Here is a 24,954-nt window from a genome sequence, read left to right as displayed (position 1 = left end):
TGGCAGCATTCCCGCTGCTGACCCCTCCCCAAATTCCAGCTTCCACCCCCGGGATGTGACACGGGGACATCCCAGTGTGGCCCTGAGGGTGGGAATGCCGAGGGTGCTCCTGCTCCTGCCCTTTACTGGGATTAGGGAGCGTTGTCCCCCACGTCCCCGTGCGCCACGGGGAGGTGACATTGTCCCCGGGGTTGGACCCACTTGCCCACAGCCTGGGGGTCCTGTGCACATGGGGGGACACACAGGACCCCATGTGGCTGCTCCTCAACTCAGCTCACTCCAGTTTGCCACTGGATTATGGATTTTTATGGATCTGGAGGCAGGGAAAGCAGAGTCTGGTCCTGCCTGGGGATGCTCCAATGTTCCACCCAGCTGATCCCCCTGTGCCCCCAATTCCAGAGGGTCCAGGATGAAGTTTCCAGACTCATTTTTGAATGAGTCAATTCCAGACTCATTCCAGGGCCAGACCCAGTCAAGAGGTGCCCCCTCCCACCATCCCCCAGGCCCAGCCTCTCTCCCCCTTCCCTTCTCTTCCCCTCCGCGAGACAGAACAAAATCCCAATATTATTAAAATACTAAAAAATAATATCGGGAGAGATTTTTTTCTCCCCCCTCTCATCCTGAATGGAACATGATGAGTTTTTACAGATGGTTCTGTTATGTTGGGTTTTATTTTAAAGCCACCAAAGGAAGGGAGGCGAGAGCCATCGGTTACCCGGTGACATTCCGCTGTCCCCAGGGAGAGCTGCTGCCATTTGCTAATTACACGTTAACAGGAGAAGAAAATTATTAATTTGTTTTTTTAAATGGCTGATTTATGCGAGTTGGAAAAGTAGCCACTGAGCAGGGATGATTATTGTTATTCATATTTTTTTTTTTTTTCCCTATGTCTGGACAGTGCTGAGATGGCTCCAACAGAGCTGAGGGGCCCTGTCCCCATCCCTGTCACCACCAGGGTGGTAACCAAAGGCCACCACTCGTCCCCAACCCACAGGGCAGGACCTGGGGACCCCCCCAGGCACCCCCCCAAACCTCTCACTTACTTGTTGGCCGAACATAAACCTTCAGCTTCAGGCAGGGCCTGTCCACCGTGTTCGGGGGGGAGGCGGCTGCAGGAGGAAAAGGGGACAAAGGGGGTGGATTGAGGGGAAAGCAGCAAAACAAGGGTCAAGGCACTGAATAAAAATAATAAACATTGGGAGAGAGGGAAAGGGAGGAATGGCAGTAATTATCAGGGTGATACTTCCTCTCGGGATGAGAAAATGGGATTATTTTATATATATATAAAGAGATTTAATTTTCTCTTTTTTTTTAATTAAAGCAAGGGTTTTTTTTTTACCCATCCCTTTTATTTTCTGTTTTGGCGCTTCACCCCATGGAGGGAAGGGGGAGGTGCTGAGCTGAGCAGGACCCTGAGCACCCCAACTCCTCCATCCCAGCCACATCCCAGCCCCATCCCAGCTCCTCCAGGGCTCCATGGGAGTGGGGATATTTTTACCCTCCTATTTTCTTTTCTTTTTTAGTGCTGCACCCCATGAGGGGATGGAGAATATGCTGAAGTGAGAGGCACCACAGGCATCCCAGAGAATTCCATCCCACAGCATCCCAACCCACAGAATCCCATCCCACAGCATCCAACTCACAGAATTCCATCCCATAGAATCCCAACCCACAGAATTCCATCCCACAGCATCCCAACACACAGAATTCCATCCTGCAGCATCCCAACCCACAGAATTCCATCCCATGCATCCTATCCTGCAGAATTCTACCCCACAGCATCCAAACCCACAGAATCCCAACCCACAGCATCCCAACCCACAGAATTCCATCCCACACCATCCCATCACACAGAATCCCATCCTACAGCATCCCATCCTGCAGAATTCTACCCCACAGCATCCCACCCCACCGCATCCCATCCCACAGCATCCTAACTCACAGAATCCCATCCTACAGCATCCCATCCCACAGCATCCAGACCCACAGAATTCCATCCCACAGCATCCTAACTCACAGAATTCCATCCTACAGCATCCCATCCTGCAGCATCACATCCCACAGCATCCCATCCTGCGAAATTCCATCCCATAGCATCCAAACCCACAGAATCCCATCCCACAGCATCCAAACCCACGGAATCCCATCCCACAGCATCCTAACTCACAGAATCCCATCCCACAGCATCCAACTCACAGAATTCCATCCCACAGCATCCCATCACACAGAATTCCATCCTGCAGCATCCCATCACACAGAATCCCATCCCACAGCATCCAGACTCACAGAATCCCATCCTACAGCATCCCACCCCACAGAATCCCATCCCACAGCATCCTAACTCACAGTATTCCATCCCACAGCATCCCATCACACAGAATCCCATCCTGCAGCATCCAGACCCACAGAATCCCATCCCACAGCATCCTAACCCACAAAATCCCATCCCACAGCATCCTAACTCACAAAATCCCATCCCACAGCATCCTAACTCACAGAATCCCATCCCACAGCATCCTAACTCACAGAATTCCATCCCACAGCATCCTGACTCACAGAATTCCATCCCACAGCATCCCACCCTGCAGAATCCCACCCCATCCCGCTGCATCCCAGCTCCATCCCCAGGGCCAGCGCTGCCCTTGACCCGCTCCAGAGGCACGAGCGTGTCCCGGTGCCGGCGGGTTAATGGATTCCAATCCGTGGGCTCGAGGAGGAGGTAATTTCTTTTCTTTCATGTCTGCTAAATACGGTTCCTCAAAGAGGCATAATTTCTAATGTTCCGCATGACGGGAATTCTAACCGGGTTAGCAATGATCAGCTTCCCATTTACTCCTGTGTAATCTCTCCCTAACGACATTAAAAAATAAAAAAAAAATAAAATAAAATAAAAGCGGGGTGGAGGGGGGGAAGGAAGAGAGACAGAGAGAGTTGCGGCCGCAGTTATTGCGCCGGTGACATTTTACGGGGGGGAGAAGAGAGAAGGGGGGAAATGGTAATTTAATATAGATAAAAGGAACAAATTAAGTGGGCTGAAAACAGCTGCTTTAGGAAAAAGAGGAGGAATGATAAGGCGGAGGAGCGTGGCCGTGGCTCTGGAGAGGGCGGCGGGGTTGGGGTCGCGCTGCCGCGTTTGGGGTTGGGTTTTACCCCAGCACCTGCCCCCAGCAATGCTGGATTGTTTTTCCTGTGGGCTCCTCTCCCCCTCCTGTCCCTGTGGATGTTCTGGAAGTGGAAATTCCCTGCTGGGAGCCCCCATCCTGTGGCAAGCACTGGAGTTTCCTCCTGAGCGGGCCAGGCAGTTCAGGTTAGGGTGAGAATGGGAGCCCAGATTTGGGAGAGCACAGGGATACGTGGGAGAGCACAGGAATTCCATGTGAGAACATGGGAATTACATGGGAGAGCTCAGGTGTACATGGGAGAGCACACAGCATTACATGGAGCATAGAAATGCATAGGAGAGCACAGGAATAAATGGGAGAGCACAGGAATTACATGTAGCAGCATGGAAATATATATGAGAGGATGGAAATTACATGGGAGAGCACAGGAATTCCATGTGAGAACATGGGAATTGCATGGGAGAGCTCAGTTGTATATGGGAGAGCACAGGAATTACATGAGAGCACAGAAATACATAGGAGAGCATGGGAATAGATGGGAGAGCATAGGAATTACATGTAAGAATATGGAAATATATGTGAGAGGATGGAAATTACATGGGAGAGCACAGGAACTCCATGTGAGAACATGGGAATTACATGGGAGAGCTCAGGAATTACACAAGAGCACAGAAATACGGAGGAGATCATGGGAACAGATGCGAGTGCACAGGAATTACATGTAAGAGTGTGGAAATATATATGAGAGAATGGAAATTACATGGGAGACCACAGGAATTACATGTGAGACCACAGGAATATTTTTGAGAGCACAAGAATACACAGGAGTTTATGGGAACGCTGCACTGGGGCTGGGGACATTCCCAGTGCCATTTCCACTGGAATGAAACCAGTGCCTCTGGACAGTCCTGGTCATTCTCATGCTCGTTTCCATGGGATGTTTGTTTGCCCTGAGCTGGATTTTTTGAGAGGATTCTGCAGCGCTTTGCCTCAACCAACACCAACCCAGCCCACCAGGACCACCCCAAGCCCATCCCCACTCACAGATGTAGTAATACTCGTGGCCGGGTCGGAACTCGAAGCCCAGCGAGAAGGGGGTGAAGAGCTGGAACTTCTCGGAGAACTTGAGGGGCCCGTTGGGCGAGTCGGGGCGGTTGCACTCCCAGCGCTTGAAGCCGTGCTGCCGGTGGTCGCAGGACGCGTGGCCCTCGTAGTTGACCATGTAGAGGATGTACCTCTCCATCCGCTCCGGCAGCGGCTCCTCGTAGTGAGGGCAGTAGATGTCCAGGTAGTCGTTGATGCTCACCTCCACCGTGTAGTCCCCGCGGTGGAACCTGCGGAGATGTTGGGGCAAGAGGGTCACAAACTCGTCTGGAGAACCCTCCCGGCGTGGAATCGCACGGAGGTTTGGGTTGGCAGGGACCTTAAAGGTCATCCAGTGCCCACGGGTGTTCTGGTTTTGGGCTCTGTTTGGTGTCCTGGGATGGGACCCTGCCGCGCCGCTCTATTTGGGACTGAAAATCCTCCTTGTTTTGCAGGAAAAACCCAAGGAGAGACACTCCCAGGACATCAAGGGGTGGCTCCAGATGTTGGATATGAGTGGGTAAGGAAGGGCAGGTGAACACAGGACCATGGAATCCCAGGATGGTTTTTGGTGGGAAGCACCCTAAAGCCCATCCAGTGCCCATGGGTGCTCTGTTTTTGTGCACTTTTTGGTGTCCTGGGATGGGACCCTGCCACGCTGCTCTTTTTGGGACTGAAAATCCTCCTTGTTTTGCAGGAATGAGCCAAGGAGAGCATTCCCAGGAGGTCAAGTGGTGCCTTCAGCTGATCCAGGACTATCGGATATGAGTGGGTAAGGAGGGGCAGGTGAACACAGAACCATGGAATCCCAGGACCCTAAAGCCCATCCAGTCCCCCCTGCCATGGGCAGGAACACCTTCCACCATCCCAGGTTGCTCCAAACCCCATCCAACCTGGCCTTGGACACTTCCAGGGATGGGGCAGCCACAACTGCTCTGGGCACCCTGTGCCAGGGCCTCACCTCTGTGTGATCCAAAGCCTGATCCAACCCCACCAGCCCCATTAACCTCCAGATTAACCCAAATCCTTTTTGTTTCATGCCAACAAACCGGCACCATTTGGCAGGAAACCGCACAAAAACGGCGATTCCCGGCGGCGCCGCAATCCCGGTGTCACTGGTGCTCTTGGCACTGACAACCCCAGAGATTAAGGGATTATCAACACTGGAGAACTCCCTGGCACATGCCAGCAACCCCCCTCCAGCTCCTCAGGGTGGCCCCTGTGATCCCCTCCCCAAATTCCAGACCCCCAGCACCACAGCTGGTGGAGCTCAAGGCCAAATTTGCTGTTCCCCCATGGCAGCTTGGCTTCCTCTCATCGCCCAGTGAGGATTTTTTATATAAATTTAAGGGCTTTTCTTATCAATTTGAGGTTTTTTTCCTATCAATTTGAGGTTTTTTTCTATCAATTTAATGTTCCCCCCATCAGGCAGCCCCCCAAAACCTCAGCACTGCCAGTGGTCACCCCACAGTTCCAGGGTTTGGCCAGTGGATGGAGGGATCAGCACAGCCTTGGTGGGTTGGGGACAGTGACCACAACTCCCTCAACCTCTCAAAGCAAAATTTTGGGGCTCCCAAACACCCCCTGAGGCTGTGACAGCTGCTGAGATGGCTCCAGTTCATCCAGAAACACCCCAAAAGTGCAGCCCCATCCCTATGGGAGCAGAGAGTGACCCCCAAAAGGGAAGGGGGGCAAGAAGGGAGGAGGTGTGGGGAGGACTGGGGGGGGTCCTGCAGCCCCCCTCCAGCTCATTACCTGCCTCATAAGCTCTCTGATCACACAGGGAACACGCTAATTAAGGAGCAGGGTTTCTCCCTCTCCTTCCCTCTCCTTTCCCGAGCCAGTTGTGCCAACCCTGCCCCTGGCAAGGTAACATTGGAAAATGTAAAATTAATACAAAGGGCTGGAATTTACAGGGAAACAATTTTCAAATGCGCGGAGAACAATAAAAAATATTTAAAGGAGGAAAAAAACCAACAAAAAAAGCTTCTTCTCGCTGCCTTTTATTTAAAAAAAAATTATTTATTTTAATGATCGTTACTAAAGCCCAAAGAAAGGCGGGGGGGCCCCCACTTACCAGGGGAATAATAGTAGTAATAATTATTACATTTTGGGGGAAAAACTCACTTTGAGGGAGTGACAAATTGCTGAATTAAAGCTGATTAAAGCTGATTAATGGCCCAGACACAGATGGATGCAGGGGGGCCACGGGGAGGAGGTCACCCTTGTCTAGGGGGCTGTGGGGAGGAGTCACTCTCCTTTGGGTGAGGGGGTTTAGGGGACCCCCAGCTTGGTGCACCCCATGTTCTGGGCTCCCCCAGTGCATCCCAGTTTGATGCTATGGGATGGGGATGATTTCAGCACCAGGGATGCACCCAGGACAACCTCCAGATCCAGGGACACCCCAGCTCCAGAGCTCCATGCTCCCACCCTCAGGACATGTCACCCACTGAGCCTGGCTCCATCAGGTTTGGGTTTAATTTGGGTTTAACCAACAAATTCCCAGCACCGTGACACCTCTGTCCCTTCACGACAGGAGCAAGAATCCATAGAAAGGAAATTGTCTGGAATTAAAATCTCAGAGCTGGTGAAGCCCCTTTAGCAGTTCCCAACCCTGTGTGCCCTCACCATGCCGGGCAGGGTGGCAATTCCATGCTGGAAACACACTGGCTTCTCAAGTTTTTACCTCTTGGATATTCACCGTGGACGGGAGAAACCCTTCCAAGGGGAGAGGCACCCGCAGATGGAGACCCCAGACCCAACCAGGAGAGCAAATCCCACACCCAAACCCTGGTCCTGCTCCCCCAAAGCACAGCCAGTGCCTCAGTTTCCCCTCAGAGCTGCAGCAGCACCCTCCCAAAATTCCCAAATTCGGGCAGCGACCCAGCGCAGGAACAAAGCGGATTTGTCTCTCTACACCCTGCGAGACCAGCCAGTGTCCCAAGGGTTAAATAATTCAGATTTTTCTTTCCTGAACAGCTTGAAAAGAGATATGATTGCGCCCACTGGAATACAGGAGGGGGGGGGATATTATGGATGGAAAAGAGCTATTTAAGCTGAGGAACGGTGTTGGCACATAAACAAATGGGTATAAACCGGCCATGAATAAATTGAGGCTGGAAATTAGGAGGTTTGGAACCACTGGGGGCTCACAGGGGCAGAGGGGCGAGGGGGGGACTGGGGCAGGGGCCCAGGTATGGGGTCCCCCCCGCTCCAAGGGCACCCGTCCTTGCGGGGCCAGGCGCTGAGAGATTTAAAATCTCCCTTCCGCTTTCATCTCCCGAAATCTCCTTCATTCAAATAGTCACAGCGTGATCAGGAGTAATAAGCCTATTACAGAGCAAAATAAAACACAGCAGCCTCCCCCCCTGCCCACCCCCCCAAACCAGCCCCCCCCCGCCCCCCCCAGCCCTCCTGCCCTCTTTGGGGCTATTAAACACAACCTAAAGGAAATTCAGATGTGGAGAAACCAATGTCACCCCTTCCCCAGCTCCCCCAGATGTCCCCCTGCTCAGGAAATGGGGACAAAGTGGCTCCTGGAGCTGGGGGGGGTGGCAGGGAAGGGTCCCTGGGGTGCAGGTGCCCACTGGCCCCTCGCACAGCTCCTTTCTGCATTAATCCTGTTGCTCAGCTGGCTCTGTGGCCGGCAATGGAGTTCACACCGGGAATGTTTAAGGCGGTTTTCCATCTGCTTCTCCCTCTCCTTGGGCAGGAATCACTGCCAAGCCCGGAGCCATCCCTCGGGATGACAGTGGCAGCGCTGGGCAGGAGCAGGACGGGGCCACCAGGGGGAAATTGGGCCATGTGCTGGTCCCAGTGTCCTGGAGGCTGATCCCTATTCCCTGCTCGAGAGGCAGAAGTCACTTACGGAGCTGGGAGGGGATGGAGCTGGAGCTGGATGCACACCTGTGTCCACCCAGTTTAGGCCCAGTGGGTTTGGCCACCCCAGACCCCATCCCACTGCCCCGTCCCACCACCTCACCAGTGCCAAGGTTGGTTTTAACCACGTTTTCAAATATTTTCCATGGCAGAAGAGACCGTCCCCAAACTCCCTCCAGGCTGTGCCGGAGCATCCCAGCATCCCACCGTGGCCAAGCCGTGGCGCTGGCAAGGATGAGATGGCATTCAGGGAACGCCCTGTCCCCATCAACCCCAACCCCTGGGAGGGTGGCAGTGACAAATCCCAGTCCCCAGAGGCTCTGGGGTTGTCCCTGGTGGGACAGAGCGGGGACGGCGTCGTGGCTCACGGAGCGCCAGTAATGCGGGCCGGAGGGACCCCGCCGTACACACAGCACCTAAATTATTTAATTTCTCCAAACTGCTGCACCTTTATAAATCATTAAAAGCTCCTTTTGATCTGTGTTAATGAGGTTTCCTGAGTGTGGGGCTGGGAAATGCTTCGGTGCCAGAAAGCGACGCCGCTGATTAAAAAAATCAAGAGGGGGTGAGTGGGAGCATGGGGGGCACGGGCAGGGGCTGGGGGGCACGGGGAGGTGGGCACAGGGCAGGGGGCACAGGGGCTCCCCAGGGCCCAGCCAGACAGTGGAGGGGCTTTAGGGATGCCCATCATGTTTATGTTCTTTCTCTTTCAGTTTCCCTTTTCAGTTTTCCTTCCCTTTCCTCTTTCCTGGAGCTTTCCAGCTGGGGAATGCCAGGAACATGCTGGTACCTGGGAAGTGCTGGTGCCAGGCTGGGCTTCTTGGTCCTCCCGGTGCTCTGGGAAACAATTCCCTGTTTGGGGAGCAGCGGGATGGGATGAAAGCCCCGGGGCTGTCACTGGGAGCCTCAGGAGGGTCCGGTCCCGTCGGTGACCCCGTCAGTGACACCGTGGGAGCGCCGCGGCGCCGGCCCCGACAGCTTTAATGCCGATATTTATCTGTGCTCCAAAGCTCCGAGCCCGGCTCCACACCCAGGAGCTCCATCACCAGGATCGGGACAGCTCCCGATGATGGCAGCTGGGTTTGGGTTTGACATCGGTCGGGGACACGGTGGGGACAGACAGGGGTGGGGATGGGGACAGACACAAGGACAGGGATGAGGATAGGGATGGAGATAAGAATGTGGATAGAGACAGGGATGGGGACAGAGATAAGGAGAGGGATGGGGACAGGGATGGGAATGGGGACAGGGATGGGGACAGCGATGGGACAGGGATGGGACAGGCACGGGGACGGGGATGTGAATGGGGATAGACACAAAGGCAGGGACAAGGATAAGGATGGAGATAAGAATGTGGATAGAGACAGGGATGGGGACAGAGATAAGAAGAGGGATGGGGACAGGGAGGGGAATGGGGACAGGGATAGGGATGGCAATGGGGACAGAGATAGAGATGGGGACAGGGACAGGGATGGGGACAGAGATAAGGAGAGGGATGGGGACACGGATGGGAATGGGGACAGAGACAGGGATGGAGACAGGAGTGGCAGGGGGGGATAGACAGGGACAGTGATGGAGATGGGGATGGAGATAAACACTGGTATAGGTACAGGGATGGGGATAGGATTGGGGATGGGAATGGGGACAGCATGGGAATGGCGATAGAGACAAGGATGGGGATTTAGACAGGGACAGGGATGGTGATGGGACTGGGGATGGAAATAGGGACAAGCATAAGAACAGCAGGGAGGCAGGGATGTGGTGGGGATGGAACGGGGATAGAGACAGAGATGGAGATGGGCACAGGGATGAGGATAAGGACTGGGGCAGGCATTGTGGCTAACAAAACCAAATTCCATGCAGACCCAAGGGGCACTTCCCCAGCCCTGGCATCCCTGGAGCTGCTCAGGGAGCAGCACTGCCCCAGCTGGAGCAGGCGAGCTGCACCCCCAGCCCGGCTCAGCGGAGCTCACACCTCCACTGACGGATATTTCCCTTTCCCTCCTTTTAAGGTAAATGACAGAAAATCCCAGGACAGCCATCAGCCTCCGAGGTAACCTCGTCCCGCCTCGGCCGCGTTCCCACAGGACTCAGCGGCTCCTGTTACCTGGGGCAACGGCGGGGAAATGACGGCTGGCATCTAAATTGCCATCATTATGCTCCCGAGCCAACACTCCCCATTTACACTTTATTGTCATCTTTTGCTTTAGGGAGATGCTGAGATATTACAGGACGGGGTGACAGAGCGGGATGAGCGGGGACGCACGAGGAGAGAGGCGCGGAGATAAATGGGGACCCCCGGAGCTGTTATTCCAGCCTGATTGCGGATCCGCAAGCGGAGCCGAGCCCGATCCCGCAGGCTGTGGGGAGCTTTTAGCACACACAAGAAAATAAAATTTGTTTAAATGCAAGCGCCAGCCTGGCGGGGCCCGGGCACGTGGTAGCTGGGAGAGGATTCCCACCAAAACGGCGCGGAAGCAGCTCGGCCTCCTCCTGCTGCAGGGATGCTGATGGAAAAAGGGAACTGAGCCTCACCAACAGCTGCTGCTGGGCTGGGGCTGGGACCAGGCTGTGGGGCTGGCACCCCTTTGTGGGGTTGGCACCCCTTTGTGGGGCTGGTACCTCAATATTGGACAGGAATCCCATTGTGGGGCTGGTACCCCATTGTGGGGCTGGTACCTCAATATTGGACAGGTATCCCATTGTGGGGCTGGTACCCCATTGTGGGGCTGGTACCTCAATATTGGACAGGTATCCCTTTGTGGGGCTGGTACCTCGATATTGGACAGGTATCCCATTGTGGAGCTGGTACCCCATTGTGGGGCTGGCACCCCTTTGTGGGGCTGGTACCTCAATATTGGACAGGAATCCCATTGTGAGGCTGGCACCCCATTGTGGGGATGGCACCCCTTTGTGGGGTTGGCACCCCTTTGTGGGGCTGGTACCTCAATGTTGGACAGGTATCCCATCGTGGGGATGGCACCCCTTTGTGGGGCTGGCACCCCTTTGTGGGGTTGGCACCCCTTTGTGGGGCTGGTACCTCAATGTTGGACAGGAATCCCATTGTGGGGCTGGTACCCCACTGTGGGGCTGGTACCTCAATATTGGACAGGAATCCCATTGTGGGGATGGCACCCCATTGCATCTCCTGCACCCCACTGCAGTGAGGTCACTGGGGTCACTCCAAGGATACTCCTGGGCACCCCAAAGCAAAACCTGCTCTTGGTTCTCCAAATTCCAAGTTCATTCGGCCTCCCCGTCCCACTTTTTGCCCAAAGGAAATGCAAAGTTAAACTTGGGATGTCACCTCCCCATCCCCATAGGGGTGACTGCAGTGAGACAGGGCCAGGGGGAGGAACGGGGCCTTTCAAGTGTTTGCAGTGAAAAAAGAGAGAAAAAAGCAAAGAGTTCAAAACCTGAGCAACTTTCCAAGGAAGAGCCAGGGCGGCTTCACCCTCAGCCCCACAGTGCCATGCATGGGATTGAGACTGGGAGATTCCTTCCCACACAACAACAAAACACCTCCCTGAGTGGGACCCCAGAGCTCACAGTGCTTGGATAAACCCAACCAGAGCCACGACCCCATGGATGCACCCGGAGCTGGGAGCTCCACATGACCCAGCACGACACGGACACGCTGAGTGGATGGACCCTGCCATGATGCCAAGCATGGAGCACACAGGTTTTTCCCTCAGACTCATGACATCACCCTCTTGTCCAGAAAAAAAATGCAGGTGTCAGAAAGAAATCGTGTTTTTGGCACACAAATATTCCATTTTCCACATGCCACAGCCTACCCAGGGGAATGAACCCCCTCTTGGGCAGGTGGAGCCTCTTTTGGGGGAGCTCTACCAAAGCTCCCTGGAACTGCTCCAGCTGCTGCAATTCCCACCACTCACCCCTCATTAGCATGGATGCTCGTTAGCCCAGCGCTGAGACTAATCAATACTGCCATTAACCGACTCCCTGGAATTAATGCGCTTGAACCTGGCAGGCCGCAGGATATTGGTCATTTTTCCACTTAACCTGGCAGGAGGAGTTTTTCCCTGTGCTGGTGGCTGTGGATGACAGAGGGAAAGCTGGGACAGCTCATCCCTTCAGCTCCTGGCTGCTGGCTCACCACCAGCTTTGTGCTCACCACCACTTTTTGGTCGTCCCAAGCTTGTTGGAGACTCTCTGGGGTCTCCAACCCTGTCCCAAGCCATCGGGCTGGAGACCCTAGAGAGGGTTCTGGGGTCTCCATCACAGCATAGGGACACCCAGATTGTGACCCTCTGGTGCCACCCCATTCCTGCAGCTGCTCCATCCCTTCTGCCCCAGGTTCCTGGCCCTGGAGCCCCGGGCAGGCACAGCCAAGCTGCTCTCCAGGGCAGCCCAGAGCCACCCTCCCCTGCTGCTCCCGCCGCCTCGCAGCGCCTCTGGCTAAACAGAGATCAGAAATGTTAGATCTTTCTTAACATCTCCTGCCAGCACTGTCAGTGGCCCTCTCCAGAGTACCAGGGCCCTCTGTTATGTAAACACAGCACATTCTCTGTCAAAGATTAAAAAAAAAAAAAGCCTCATTTGCACATAAAAGCAGCCTCTGCACTAGTTACGGGCACTGTGGCATGTAAGGAAGACTGTAGGTTAAATTCAATAATAAAGTGGGGCGGCACAGAGGTCCTGCTCCAGCTCCTTCTCCCACAGCTGCTCCAGCCCGACCTGCAGCCACCAAGTGGTGCCAGTCACAGGTCCCTGGGATGGATGGGGACTGAGGAGGCACCCTGAGCCCAGGCTGGGCTGTGCCTGAGTGACCCCAGGCCCCTCAGACCACCCTGGTGCTCCTCTGTGCCCCCTTCATGCTCATGGCACCCCAGACTCCACCATGCCCATCTCCTCCCCTTGGCACCCCATCCAGAGCAGGGCCTGCTGCCCCACATCCCTCCCCACACGTTTTTGGGAGCTGGCACCACCCTCACACCCTCAGCACAGCTCTGCCATTGTCACGGAGCAGCTCCACACAGGGAACCACACGGATCACGGATGTGACACCGGATCATGGATGTGACACTGGATCATGGATGTGACACCGCAGATGTGACACCCCTTGCTGCCAGCCCTTGGTGACTGCTGTGGGATGGCACCGGGGGTATCTCTGGCCAGGGCAGGGAGTGCCAGCAGCCCAGCCGGCTCCGGGGATGGCGGCAGCCAGCCGGGCCCGCGGCCGGTTCCGCGCAAATCGAATCAAGAGAAACTGAACTGCCGGAGAGACGAGGGCTGGGAAGTGTCACGGTAATTGTGTTAGTGCCACAGCAGGGCTGTGGCTGCTCCAGGAGCCAGGGGCAGGGTGAGGTGGGCATGGCAGGGTGGCACAGAGAAATGGGCACACAAGGATGGTCATGATGGGATGGGCACGGCAATGCCAGCACAGGGGCTCACCAGACACCCACATCTGTCAGGCCCAGGGGGAGGGAGTGAGGATTCAAGAGGGATCAGGGCGAGGACCAGCAAACCCAGACGGCCACAGAGCCAGGTGGCACGAGGAGTCACAGCGATGGTTGACAGTGAAGGTGACAGGGACACCAGATTCCACCAGAGAGAGGCGATTCACTCCCAAATCACTGCATGTCACCATCCAGCACCCATGTCCCCATGGCCATCAGCCTGGGGATCATGTCACCATCCAGCACCCGTGTCCCCATGGCCATCAGCCTGGGCATCATGTCACCATCCAGCACCCATGTCCCCATGGCCATCCGACTGGCACGCATGACCCCAAAGACACCAGCCTGGCACCTGTGTCCCTGCGCACGCTCAGCCCTGTGCTCGCCAGCCCCGCTCACGTCTGTGGCAGCCGGGCACGTGCCAGCCGTGCGCGGGATCACGCGTGCTCATCCGTGCTCCGGCGGCTCACGCTGAGCGCCCTAATTACCGCGTCTGGCCAGGCGGGCGGGCGCTGATAACGGGCACGGGACGGAGCTGCCGGGGGTTATCAGGCGGCGACAGCCGGGCCCCCCGCCGCCCGTGCCGCAGCCCGCTGGGACGGCCGGATCAAGGCGCGCTTTGGGGGTCTCCAAGGGGCGGGGGATGGGGTAAACAGCCCCCCGAGGGGTGACCTCATTAGCACGGCCGAGCCCCAGTGTTGTTGTGGCTGGGCCTGGCACGCTGCAGGCAGAGCCTTGGGATGTGGGGTCACCACGGTGTCGGTGCCAGCCTCTTGTCACCTCCCTGCTGTGCTGGAGGTGAGGGACATCCACCCTGCCAGTCCCACTGTCACCAACCTGGAGGGAGATTTTGGGTGCTGTGAGGGCCTGGGTGGCAGCAGGAAAGGCCACTGAGGAGACAGATCAATGTCACACTCTGGTCTCTGAGCCAAACCAGCCACTGTCCTGGCAATCCCCAGAGCCGTTCCATTTCTCTCATCCCAGAGCCACAACCAGGACATGGCACAGTCCTGCTGTGACACCAGCATGGTATCCACCGCTTCCGTGCCTCAGTTTACCTCCCCCAGGGCTGGATCTTCCTGCATGCCACGGATCCAGGAGCAGGAGTAACAGAGAAGGAGCACATTCCCCCATCCTAACTGGCTAAAGACACACAAATTAACATGGATAAACACAGACTGCTGCATTATTTCACTTATTGGCCACTATTTTCAGCCAGCGGCCGAATTCCGGGCAGGGGCGAGATGGGTGGCAGCAGGGTGGGGGGGTTGGCAGGAGCACTGGTGACTCTTTAACCTTGGAGCACTTGGCCTGGCAGGGAATTTGGGGCGAGCAGTGTCGGTAATTTGATCGGCGGGAGCCGGGCGAGCGCTGGCCCCGCAATCACCGGGAAAACGCCGACGCGGTGGAAATCGGCCGCCGCTGCCCAGCGGGAGCGGGCACAGGGACACGGCTCTGAAGGAAGGACACAGCGGGCACCTGTGTGCCCCCCACCTCTGTTCAGCGCCACCCTGGCACTCCCAGGGGGGCACCGGTGGGTTCCAGACCCCCACCAAATGACACCACTGTCCCTCTGTCCCGGCAGTGCGGGGCTGCAGAGCCAGAATTTACCACACCCGCCCCAACAGCTCCCTTTGACAGGGTCTCCGGGGAGGCTGAGCAACGCCTTTTGTCTGCCCAACAATTAATTATTTCCTGGCTAATGATGAACTCCGACTTGCCAAGCAGGGAGCGGCTGCGTGGCAAACCCTCCCTTCACCCCACTGTGCCCCCTCGCCACCACCCCTCCCACGGCAGGGTGGGATGTTGGGGTACCCAGGGATAAGACTGGGCTGTGAAACCTCCCTGCATCTCACCATCCTTCTCACAGGCACGCTGCCCACCAAAAAGGGCGCCCCAAAAGCAGGAGGATGGTGCTGGGCAGGCAGGATGGGTCCCCTCTGGCAGTGCCAGCAGGTGGGTGCTGCTCTGTGCTGCGGCAGCAGGTGCTGGCAGCACTCTAAGTGCCACTGGCGGCAGCCCTGGAGCGCTCCAGGAGGGGATAACCGGCTGATGGGGCTGAGCTAATGGAGAAAATCCATTTAGGATCACTCGATACTCTCCCCTGGGCTTTCATTACACCTCAGGGCTCTGCAGGGCACCGGGCCCTGAGCCGGCCTCTGCCAGCCCAGATCCCATCGCTGCCGGCTGGATGTCTCGGCAGAGGGACTGGAGGGATGTGGGGAGGGATGTGCATGGGAAGGGATGCAGGGAGGGATGTGCATGGGAAGGGATGCAGGGAGGGATGTGCATGGGAAGGGATGCAGGGAGGGATGCAGGGAGGGATGCAGGAAGGGATGCAGGAAGGGATGTGCATGGGAAGGGATGCAGGGAGGGATGAAGGAAGGGATGTGCATGGGAAAGGATGCAGGGAGGGATCCAGGAAGGGATGAAGGAAGGGATGAAGGAAGGGATGTGAATGGGAAGGGATGCAGGGAGGGATGCAGGAAGGGATGAAGGAAGGGATGTGCATGGGAAGGGATGCAGGGAGGGATGCAGGGAGGGACGCAGGGAGGGATGAAGGAAGGGATGTGCATGGGAAGGGATGCAGGGAGGGACGCAGGGAGGGATGAAGGAAGGGATGTGCATGGGAAGGGATGCAGGGAGGGATGCAGGAAGGGATGCAAGAAGGGATACGCATAGTGAGGGATGTAGAAAGAGATGCAAGGAGGGATGCAGGAAGGGATGTGCATGGCAAGTGATGCAGGAAGGGACACAGGGAGCACAAAGCCTGCAGCCCGGAGCTTGTAGCTGCAGGTGACAAGAGCAACGCCAGCAATCCCTGCGAGGGACAGCGACAAACTGGGGTGCGATGGGGCCTTGCCCTGGAGCAGCTCCCAAGGAGCTCGGCCTGGCTCAGTGCCACAGGCAGCAACAGCGACCCCCGAGGCTGCAGGCGCTCAGGCCAGGCTCCCTGCAGTGGGAAAGGCGACAGAGCCATGAAAAGAAGTAAAATAATTATCGGGCGCTGGCGGCTCGGGCTCCCGCCCGGCGCGTTCTGTTTAAGGCTAGTTAATAGCCAGTGTTCTCTGGTTAGGCCTGAATGACATTTCCAGAGTTATAATAACTGAGCTATTACTCGCCGTATTGATGCATTCCCCCCGCCGGCAGCGGCTCATCCCGCGCCGTGCCGCCCGGCCGCCGAAAGCTCCTTTAGTCAATAGCACTTCTATTTTTCATTACTCCCTGGAAATGTGGCTCTTGGAAGCTCATCCGTCATTCAATTACGCCCTGGTTCAGTCCTATCATACACGTGTCATAAAGTTCCTCAGATCTGAACTGCTGTTAATTTTCTGCGCCATCCCAAGGGGATGCCCGGGACGTGCCTGGAAAGCAACCAGGCAGCCGAGGGCATGCCGGGTACGGGCGCTCCCGGGAGCGGGGGCTGCGGCACTGCCCGGGCACGGGGGGCTCCAGCAGCCCAGGGGTCACCCCAGAGCTCGGACATCGTCCCTTCCCCACGGCAGAGGCAGCGGGCCTGGCGCAGCACGACCTTGGCAGCGCTGGGAATTTATTCCTTGGGTTGGTTTATTCTTTTATCAGGTGTTGGTTTAACAGGGTGAGCTCCCCCCCCTTCCCCTTTAATCCTATCGGCATCTGTGTTCGGCACGTCCGTACCCAGAATAATCACCTGCCTGGCAGATTTGTCACTTCACCAGATGTAATCGGGGAACTTTTCTCTTTTTTTTTTTCCCTCTTTTTTTTTTTTTTTCTTTTTTTTTTTTTTCTTTTTGAAACTCTCCTTATTTTCTGTTTCTTAGAAGCTGCAGCTCGCGGGCAGAGGCGGCTGCTGCAGGCAGTACCTGTTCCAGGTCACCCTCCCCAAACTCAAGGGTTTGCTCTGCTCAGAGCTGGGGTTTGGCTGAGGGGAGGATGACAGGGCAGTGGCACTGAGGGTGGATGCCAAACGCTGTGCCATGATGGCTGTCCCTGCCATCCTCTGCTGGATGGGCACAAACCCTGAGCCAGAGGGGGAAAGGGGCACAGGATGAGGCTGGGGGATGTTGGGGATGGGGATGCTGAGCCAGGTCAGGAAGATGCCAGGTCAGAGGGACACAGAGGTTGCTCACAACATCGCCCTGCACAGATGCCAAGGACCATCAGGTCCTTCAGAGCCTTAAAAACTCACACCCAAGAGGTGATGTTGGTCCTGCTCCCCTTCACACCCCTGCAGGCACTGCTCCTGCTGTCCCACCATGGACTGCCTGTGGCTCTCTCCAAGCCCTGAGCATCCCTGTCCGTGCTCTCCCGTCCAGGGCGTCCTGTCCAGTCCCCTCAGCAGTGCCTGGGTGGTCTCAGCCACTCCACGTGTCCTCCCAGCAGGACAATGACCTGGTCACCGTCCTGCTCCTCCGCACTCCCACGCGCTGCTTTCCCTAAGCCCGGACGGACACACGCCCGGGTGGGACAGACACACTGTCTGGTGTTGGAGAACACCCTGCCACTTGTCAGCCCCCGGGACAGCCGTGCTCCTGCCAGGCCCCTTCCTGCTCCTTGGGATTGATAAACAAACATTCCCATCAGGAGGATGAGGCAGGAACAGCCCAGCCACGAGGGGACAATGCCCGGAGTGTCAGTCATGCTGGAACAGCTTTTACCTCGGTTCTGATCGGGGAAACTGAGGCAGGGAAAGGAACTGAGGCAGGGAAAGGGCTGTGGGTGTGCAGGGTGGGATGTGTGAGCTGGGCACAGCCTGGCATTTCCCTTCTCCCCTCCCACCCCGGGCTCCCGCTGCTCTCTGGGCACGGCTAATGACCGGCCTAATTGATCTCTGACGAGGCACCAGAGATCGATGCTGCCGGATCCCGCTGCAGGCTCTGTGAAAAGCCATTTCTCCTGCCCGGCCGGGCAGCACCGCCCCTCGGCCGCAGGGAAGCGCCCATCGATCGGGGCAGGGATCGATGGGGTGGGCAGGGGATGGAGGGGAAGGGGCCACCCCCGCCGAGGGGAGCATCCCCCGGCACCCAGCGGGTCCTTGTCACCATTGCAGGTGACACAGGGCACAGCCAGCAGCCGGGGAAGGGGAAGGGAAAGGGGAAGGGGAAAGGGAAGAAGAGAAGAGAAAAGAGAAGAGAGAAGAGAAGAGAAGAGAAGAGAAGAGAAGAGAAGAGAAGAGAAGAGAAGAGAAGAGAAGAGAAGAGAAGAGAAGAGAAGAGAAGAGAAGAGAAGAGAAGAGAAGAGAAGAGAAGAGAAGAGAAGAGAAGAGAAGAGAAGAGAAGAGAAGAGAAGAGAAGAGAAGAGAAGATAAAAGAGAAGAGGCACAGAGCCCAGGGGTCCCTGTGAGGTCACAGTGCCACCAGATCCACACCGATTTCCTCGCCTGACTCTTCCCCCTTTATCCCTTCCCCTTGTGTCCCACCGGCCAAATTTGACCTGATTTGGTGACACTGGCCGGGGTCTTTACTTCTCAGTGGCCCCATCCTCCCCTCTCCTTTCACTGGGGTTTAAGCCTTTTCACTCCATCCATTCACTCCAAGGCTAATCAGATTAAAGCCCTGCCCGGGGTGCTGCCTCCCCTCGCACAGATTCACCCCCTTATCCCCCCTCCCCTCGCTTCACCTCCTTTTTCCCCTGTCAGGTTTTGGCAGCCAACTTCAAGGGCCGGGCATGGCCATGCCAGGGGTCAGTGGTGGCACCAGCTGCCCTTGTGTCCCCAGGGAAGGGCACAGAGTGTGGGTCCTGGGGGTACACAAGGGGGAATATTCTTCTGGAACAATGAGGGTGCAAGGCAGGGATGAAGAGGGTGGCAGGGCGGGGATGAAGGCAGCACCAGCCACAGGTCTCCAAAGCCATCCTGCTCTTTGGAGAATCCCTCCTCCTCCTCAGCCTGGCTTCACACCCCAGGTCGAGTTAAAGGAGCATTTCATTCAGGAGAAACTTAGGGAAAAAAAGGGTACTTTTTTTTAACTTCTCCTCCTCTTTTCACCCAGAATCATGAGTGGGTGAGGGGGTGAGGCCAGGACCATGGTGCCCACCCTGGAGCAATTTCCCAATAGAAAGGAACAATTCCCCACTAGAAACTTCCTGGCTTCATCCCACGTGCTCCAGCCCCCCAAAAAATCACCCAATGCCCCCATCTTAAACCTTAACCATCGATTTCCATTCCCCTTGGCCCAGCCCTGCACACAAACGCATTCGCCACGGCAGGGATTGTATGCAAAGGCGGAGAGGGGAAATGAATAATTCATCTCCGCTGTCTTTCAGAATTACACTGTGGAAAAATAAATCTGAGACTACTATATTAAAAAAAATAAAAATAAAAAAAAAATTAAAAAAAAAAAATAAAATAAAGGAGAAAGGAGCCGAGGAGGGGAGGGGGGCAGCGCTGGGTTCGCGGCCCCGCGGCCGGAGCGGGATGCGGGGATGGATGGAAATGAAAAAATGAAAAGCGCCGGCGCGGCCGCGGCTCCTCTGGCATTGAGCGGCTCCGCATTGAGGCCGTGCGGAAACCGCCGGAATCCCTTCCTGTGCTTTGTTCTGCGGCCCTTTCAGCGGGGGCTTACGGGGCTGGGCAGGGGGCGGCGGGCAGGGCAGGGGGCTTTGAAGGAAGGCACTGATGCGATCGGATGGTTGAGTTCAAGGGGCGGCAAGGGGGGGCTGGAATGGGCGAGAGGGACTGGAATGGGTCAGGGAGAGCTGGAATGGGTGAGAAGGGGACTGGAATGGGTGAGAGGGGCTGGAATGGGTCAGGGGGCTCTGCTGGGTGAGAGGGGGCTGCCCAGGGTGACTGCACTGAGGTGGGTCAGGGGGGGCTGGAATGGGTGAGAGGGGCTGGAATGAGAGGGGTTGGAATGGGTGAGGGGGGCTGGAATGGGTCAGGGGGAGCTGGAATGGGTCAGGGGGGCTGGAATGAGAGGGGCTGGAATGGGTGAGAGGGGCTGGAATGGGTCAGGGGGGGCTGCCCAGGGTGACTGCACTGAGGTGAGTCAGGGGGGCTGGAATGGTTCAGGGGGGCTGGAATGGGTCAGAGGGACTGGAATGGGTCAGGGGGCTCTGCTGGGTGAGAGGGGGCTGCCCAGGGTGACTGCACTGAGGTGAGTCGGGGGGGTTGGAATGGGTCAGGGGGCTGGAATGGGTCAGGGGGGCTGGAATGGGTCAGGGGGAGCTGGAATGGGTCAGGGGGCTGGAATAGGTGAGAGGGGCTGGAATGGGTCAGGGGGGCTGGAATGGGTCAGAGGGACTGGAATGGGTCAGGGGGGCTCTGCTGGGTGAGAGGAGGCTGCCCTGGGTGACTGCACTGAGGTGAGTCAGGGGGGGCTGGAATGGGTCAGGGGGGCTGGAATGGGTGAGAGGGGCAGAGATGGCTCAGGGCGGCTGGAATGGGTCAGGGGGAGCTGGAATGGGTGAGAGGGGCAGAGATGGCTCGGGGGGCTAGAATGGGTCAGGGGGCTCTGCTGGGTGAGATGGGCTGCCCTGGGTGACTGCCCTGAGGTGAGCAGGGGGCTGTGCTGGCGATGGAGGGGCTGCCCTGCTCATGGGGCTGTGCTGAGCTGAGTTAGGGGCTGCTCCAAGACAAGACCCCACTGGTCTGGGGTGCAGTGTGCCCCCCCCAGCTCACCCAGAACCCCCTCATCACCACCCTGCCAGCACCCCTGCAGGAAGGAGGGATGCTCTGCCCCATCCCAGAGCAGTCCCAGCTGGGTTTAGGGCCATGCCCTGACCCCTCCTGGTGCCCAGAACACCCTGGATGGCACCAGCATCCCCCTGGCAGCTGGTGGGGGCCACGTGCTGCCGCACAAACGGGGAGGGGAGGAAGCGGGAGGCACTTTAATTTGGCTATTTAAAAATAAAGAAATAACGCAGGCTTTGAAAGCCCGGAGGGGTCCCAGCGGAGGGACCTCATCCCCCCTTCAAAGGCCGCCTCTGCTTTCTTCCCCCCACTCACAGCACACAAAGGTGCACGAGCACTTTCGTCTCTGTGGAAAGACCTTTTTAATTGGTTCCAGGCAGAAGGTTAAAATCTCTCCCCTTCCCTGTGCGCTTGGCTAAGAGGGGAAAGGGGGGGAAAAAAGGGGGAGGCAGGGAGGAAGGGTTGTGTGGAAGCAAAACAACTCTGCCTGGGGTGAGCAGGGGGGCACCCAGGGCCAGCGCCCCCAACACGGGGTCCAGGGTCACTGAGGGTGATGGGGATCCAGGTGGGAGCAGGGGGACACCCAGGGGGGCACTAAAGGGGCTGTGCCAGGCTCTGGGGCAGGAGGTGCTCAGGGGAAAAGGGAGATGTTGGGTGTGAGGCTGCTCGGTGCTTCCATGGGAATGCAGGGTTTGAGGGTTGTAGATTCCTAAAAAAAAAGCAGGAGGAAATGTGGTGCCTGGGGTCTTCTCATGGGGAGGAAGCTGGGCAGAGCAGGAGGGCACCCAAGGGGCTGCTGCCACCTCTGTGTGTCTCCCCAAGGCCACAGAGTACCCTGGGCACCCCAGGATGGCATCCCAGAGCATCCACCTGGAACCCAGCCCCTCACCATTCCCACTGCCATTGCCATCCCATGCCAGTGCCTCTGCCATCCTCCTGCTCCTGCCATCCTCCCAGGCCTGCCATGCTTCCAATATTTCCATCCTGATATTCCTGCCATTCTCCCAGCACTGCCATCCTCCTAAATTTTGCCGTCCTCCCAAATTTTACCATTCTCCCAGCACTGCCATCCTCCTAAATTTTGCCGTCCTCCCAAATTTTGCCATCCTCCCAAATTTTGCCATTCTCCAAGCACTGCCATCCTTGCAAATCTTGCCATCCTCCAGCACTGCCATCCTCCCAAATCTTGCCATTCTCCCAAATCTTGCCATCCTCCCAAATCTTGCCATTCTCCCAGCACTGCCATCCTCCCAAATCTTACCATCCTCCCAAATCTTGCCACCCTCTCAGCACTGCTATCCCCTATCCCTGTCATCCTATCTCAATCCTCCATCCTCCACCCCAATACTTCCATCCTTCTGGTCCTGCCATCCTCCCAGCCCTGCCATCCTCCCAAATTTTGCCATCCTCCCAAATCTTGCCATCCTCCCATCACTACCATCCTCCCTATCCTGCCATCCTCCCAGCACTGCTGTCCCCTGTTCCTGTCATCCTCCTATCCCAATTCTCCATCCTCCACCCCAGCACTGCCATCCTTTTGGTCCTGCCATCCTCCCAGCACAACCATCCTCCCAAATTTTGCCATCCTCCCAGCACTTCCATCCTCCTAAATCTTGCCCTCCTCCCTTATCCTGCCATCCTAAATCTTGCCATTCTCCCAAATCCCGCCATCCTCCCAACACTACCATCCTCATAAATCTTGCCATCCTCTTGTTCCTGCCATCCTCCCAGCCCTGCCATCCTCCCTATCCTGCCATCCTAAATCTTGCCATCTTTCCAAATCTTGCCATCCTCCCAGCATCGCCATCCTCCCTATCCTGCCATCCTAAATCTTGCCATCTTTCCAAACCTTGCCATCCTCCCAGCATCGCCATCCTCCCAGCCCTGCCATCCTCCCTATCCTGCCATCCTCCCAAATCTTGCCATCCTCTTGCTCCTGCCATCCTCCCTATCCTGCCATCCTAAATCTTGCCATCTTTCCAAATCTTGCCAACCTCCCAGCATCGCCATCCTCCCAGCCCTGCCATCCTCCCTATCCTGCCATCCTAAATCTTGCCATCTTTCCGAATCTTGCCATCCCCCCAGCATTGCCATCCTCCCAGCCCTGCCATCCTCCCAAACCTCGCCATCATCCTCTTGCTCCTGCCATCCTCCCAGCCCTGCCATCCTCCCTATCCTGCCATCCTAAATCTTGCCATCCTCCCAGCATTGCCATCCTCCCAGCCCTGCCATCCTCCCCATCCTGCCATCCCAAATCTTGCCATCTTTCCAAACCTTGCCATCCTCCCAGCATTGCCATCCTCCCAGCCCTGCCATCCTCCCAAATCTCGCCATCCTCCTCTTGCTCCTGCCACCCTCCCAGCCCTGCCATCCACGCAGCAACTTGGGTTTCCTTTCACGGAAGGGGGAGCTGAGAAAAACGCATCAATTATTGAGCCGGGGCGGCGAGCGCGCCGCGTCCCCCCTTGCTGATGCCGCTCAGGTAGAGCCGCGCGAGCCGCAGTCAGACACCTCTAACACGATTAAGCTGCAGGGCTCTGCCAGCGCGCTTCAAGGTCAACTTCTCTGAGGCTGACAAAAGGCACGGCGGGCAGCGGCTCCCCCCGCCCCCGCCCGGGGTGGCAGCGCGCCGGGCACGGGCACGGGCGGCACCCGGGGGTGGCAGAGGGGCAGGGGGGGAGCCAGGGCAGGGTGGCGGGGGTGCCACGGGGATGGGGAGGCTGCGGTGGGGTTCTGATGGGATGGGGAGGCGATGACGGGGTCCCCGCTGTGATGGGGAGGCAGTGCTGGGGTCCCTGCTGGGATGGGGAGGCAGTGTTGGGGTCCCTGCTGGGATGGGGATGCAGTGTTGGGGTTCCCACTGGGATCAGGGTGCAGTGGTGGGGCTCTGCTGGGATGGGGAGGCGATGATGGGGTCCCTGCTGGGATGGGGAGGCTGTGGTGGGGCTCCCAGTGGGTTCAGAGTGCGGTGATGGGGTTCCTGCTGGGATCAGGGTACAGTGGTGGGGTTCTGCTGGGATGGGGATGCAATGACGGGGGTCCCTGCTGGGATGGGGAGGCTGTGGTGGGGCTCCCAGTGGGATGGGGAGGCAGTGGTGGGGTTCTGCTGGGATGGGGATGCTGTGGTGGGGTCCCTGCTGGGATGGGGAGGCAGTGGTGGGGTTCCCACTGGGATCAGGGTGCGGCGATGGGGTTCCTGCTGGGATCAGGGTACAGTGCTGGGGTTCCTGCTGGAATGGGGATGCAGTGATGGGGTCCCCCTGGGATGGGGAGGCAGTGCCCAGGCTCCCAGAGGGATGGGGATGCAGTGGTAGAACTGCTGGGATCAGAGTGCAGTGGTGGGGTTCCTGTGGGGATGGGGATGCAATGATGGGGTCCCTGCTGGGATGGGGAGGCAGTGGTGGGGTTCCCACTGGGATCAGGGTGCAGTGGTGGGGTTCCTGTGGGGATGGGGATGCAGTGGTGGGGCTCTTGCTGGGATCAGAGTGTAATAGTGGGGTTCCTGCTGGGATGCAGAAGCAGTGGTGGGGCTCTTGCTGGGATGGGGATGCAGTGTCTGGGGTTCCTGCTGGGATGGGGATGCAGTGCCCAGGTTCCCAGAGGGATGGGGATGCAGTGGTGGAGCTCCTGCTGGGATTAGAGTGCAGTAGTGGGGTTCCTGCCGGGATGGGGAGGCAGTGCCCAGGCTCCCAGTGGGATGGGGAGGCAGTGGTGGGGCTCTTGCTGGGATGGGGATGCAATGATGGGGTCCTTGCTGGGATCAGAGTGCAGTGCTGGGGTTCCTGCTGGGATGGGGATGCAGTGGCCAGGCTCCCAGTGGGATGGGGATGCAGTGGCC

The 24,954-nt window shown here is 57.2% G+C and overlaps 1 protein-coding gene across 1 annotated transcript in view; it reads right to left on the bottom strand.

Moving 5' to 3' along the window:
• EFNA2 (ephrin A2) overlaps nucleotides 1–24,954 on the bottom strand; it is a 42,651-nt gene that overhangs the window by 2,051 nt on the left and 15,646 nt on the right. The window contains exons 2-3 of the mRNA XM_063161044.1: nucleotides 4,167–4,456; nucleotides 1,044–1,109 (exon numbers count right to left, since the gene is read on the bottom strand). Coding sequence (XP_063017114.1) covers nucleotides 1,044–1,109; nucleotides 4,167–4,456 — 356 coding nt within the window. The remainder of the gene's footprint in view (nucleotides 1–1,043; nucleotides 1,110–4,166; nucleotides 4,457–24,954) is intronic.

This window comes from Melospiza melodia, chromosome 7 (assembly GCF_035770615.1).
Source record: "Melospiza melodia melodia isolate bMelMel2 chromosome 7, bMelMel2.pri, whole genome shotgun sequence".
Lineage (NCBI taxonomy): Eukaryota > Metazoa > Chordata > Aves > Passeriformes > Passerellidae > Melospiza > Melospiza melodia.
The sequence above is the reverse complement of the archived record's forward strand: the minus strand, read 5'-3'. Positions and strand labels throughout refer to the sequence as shown.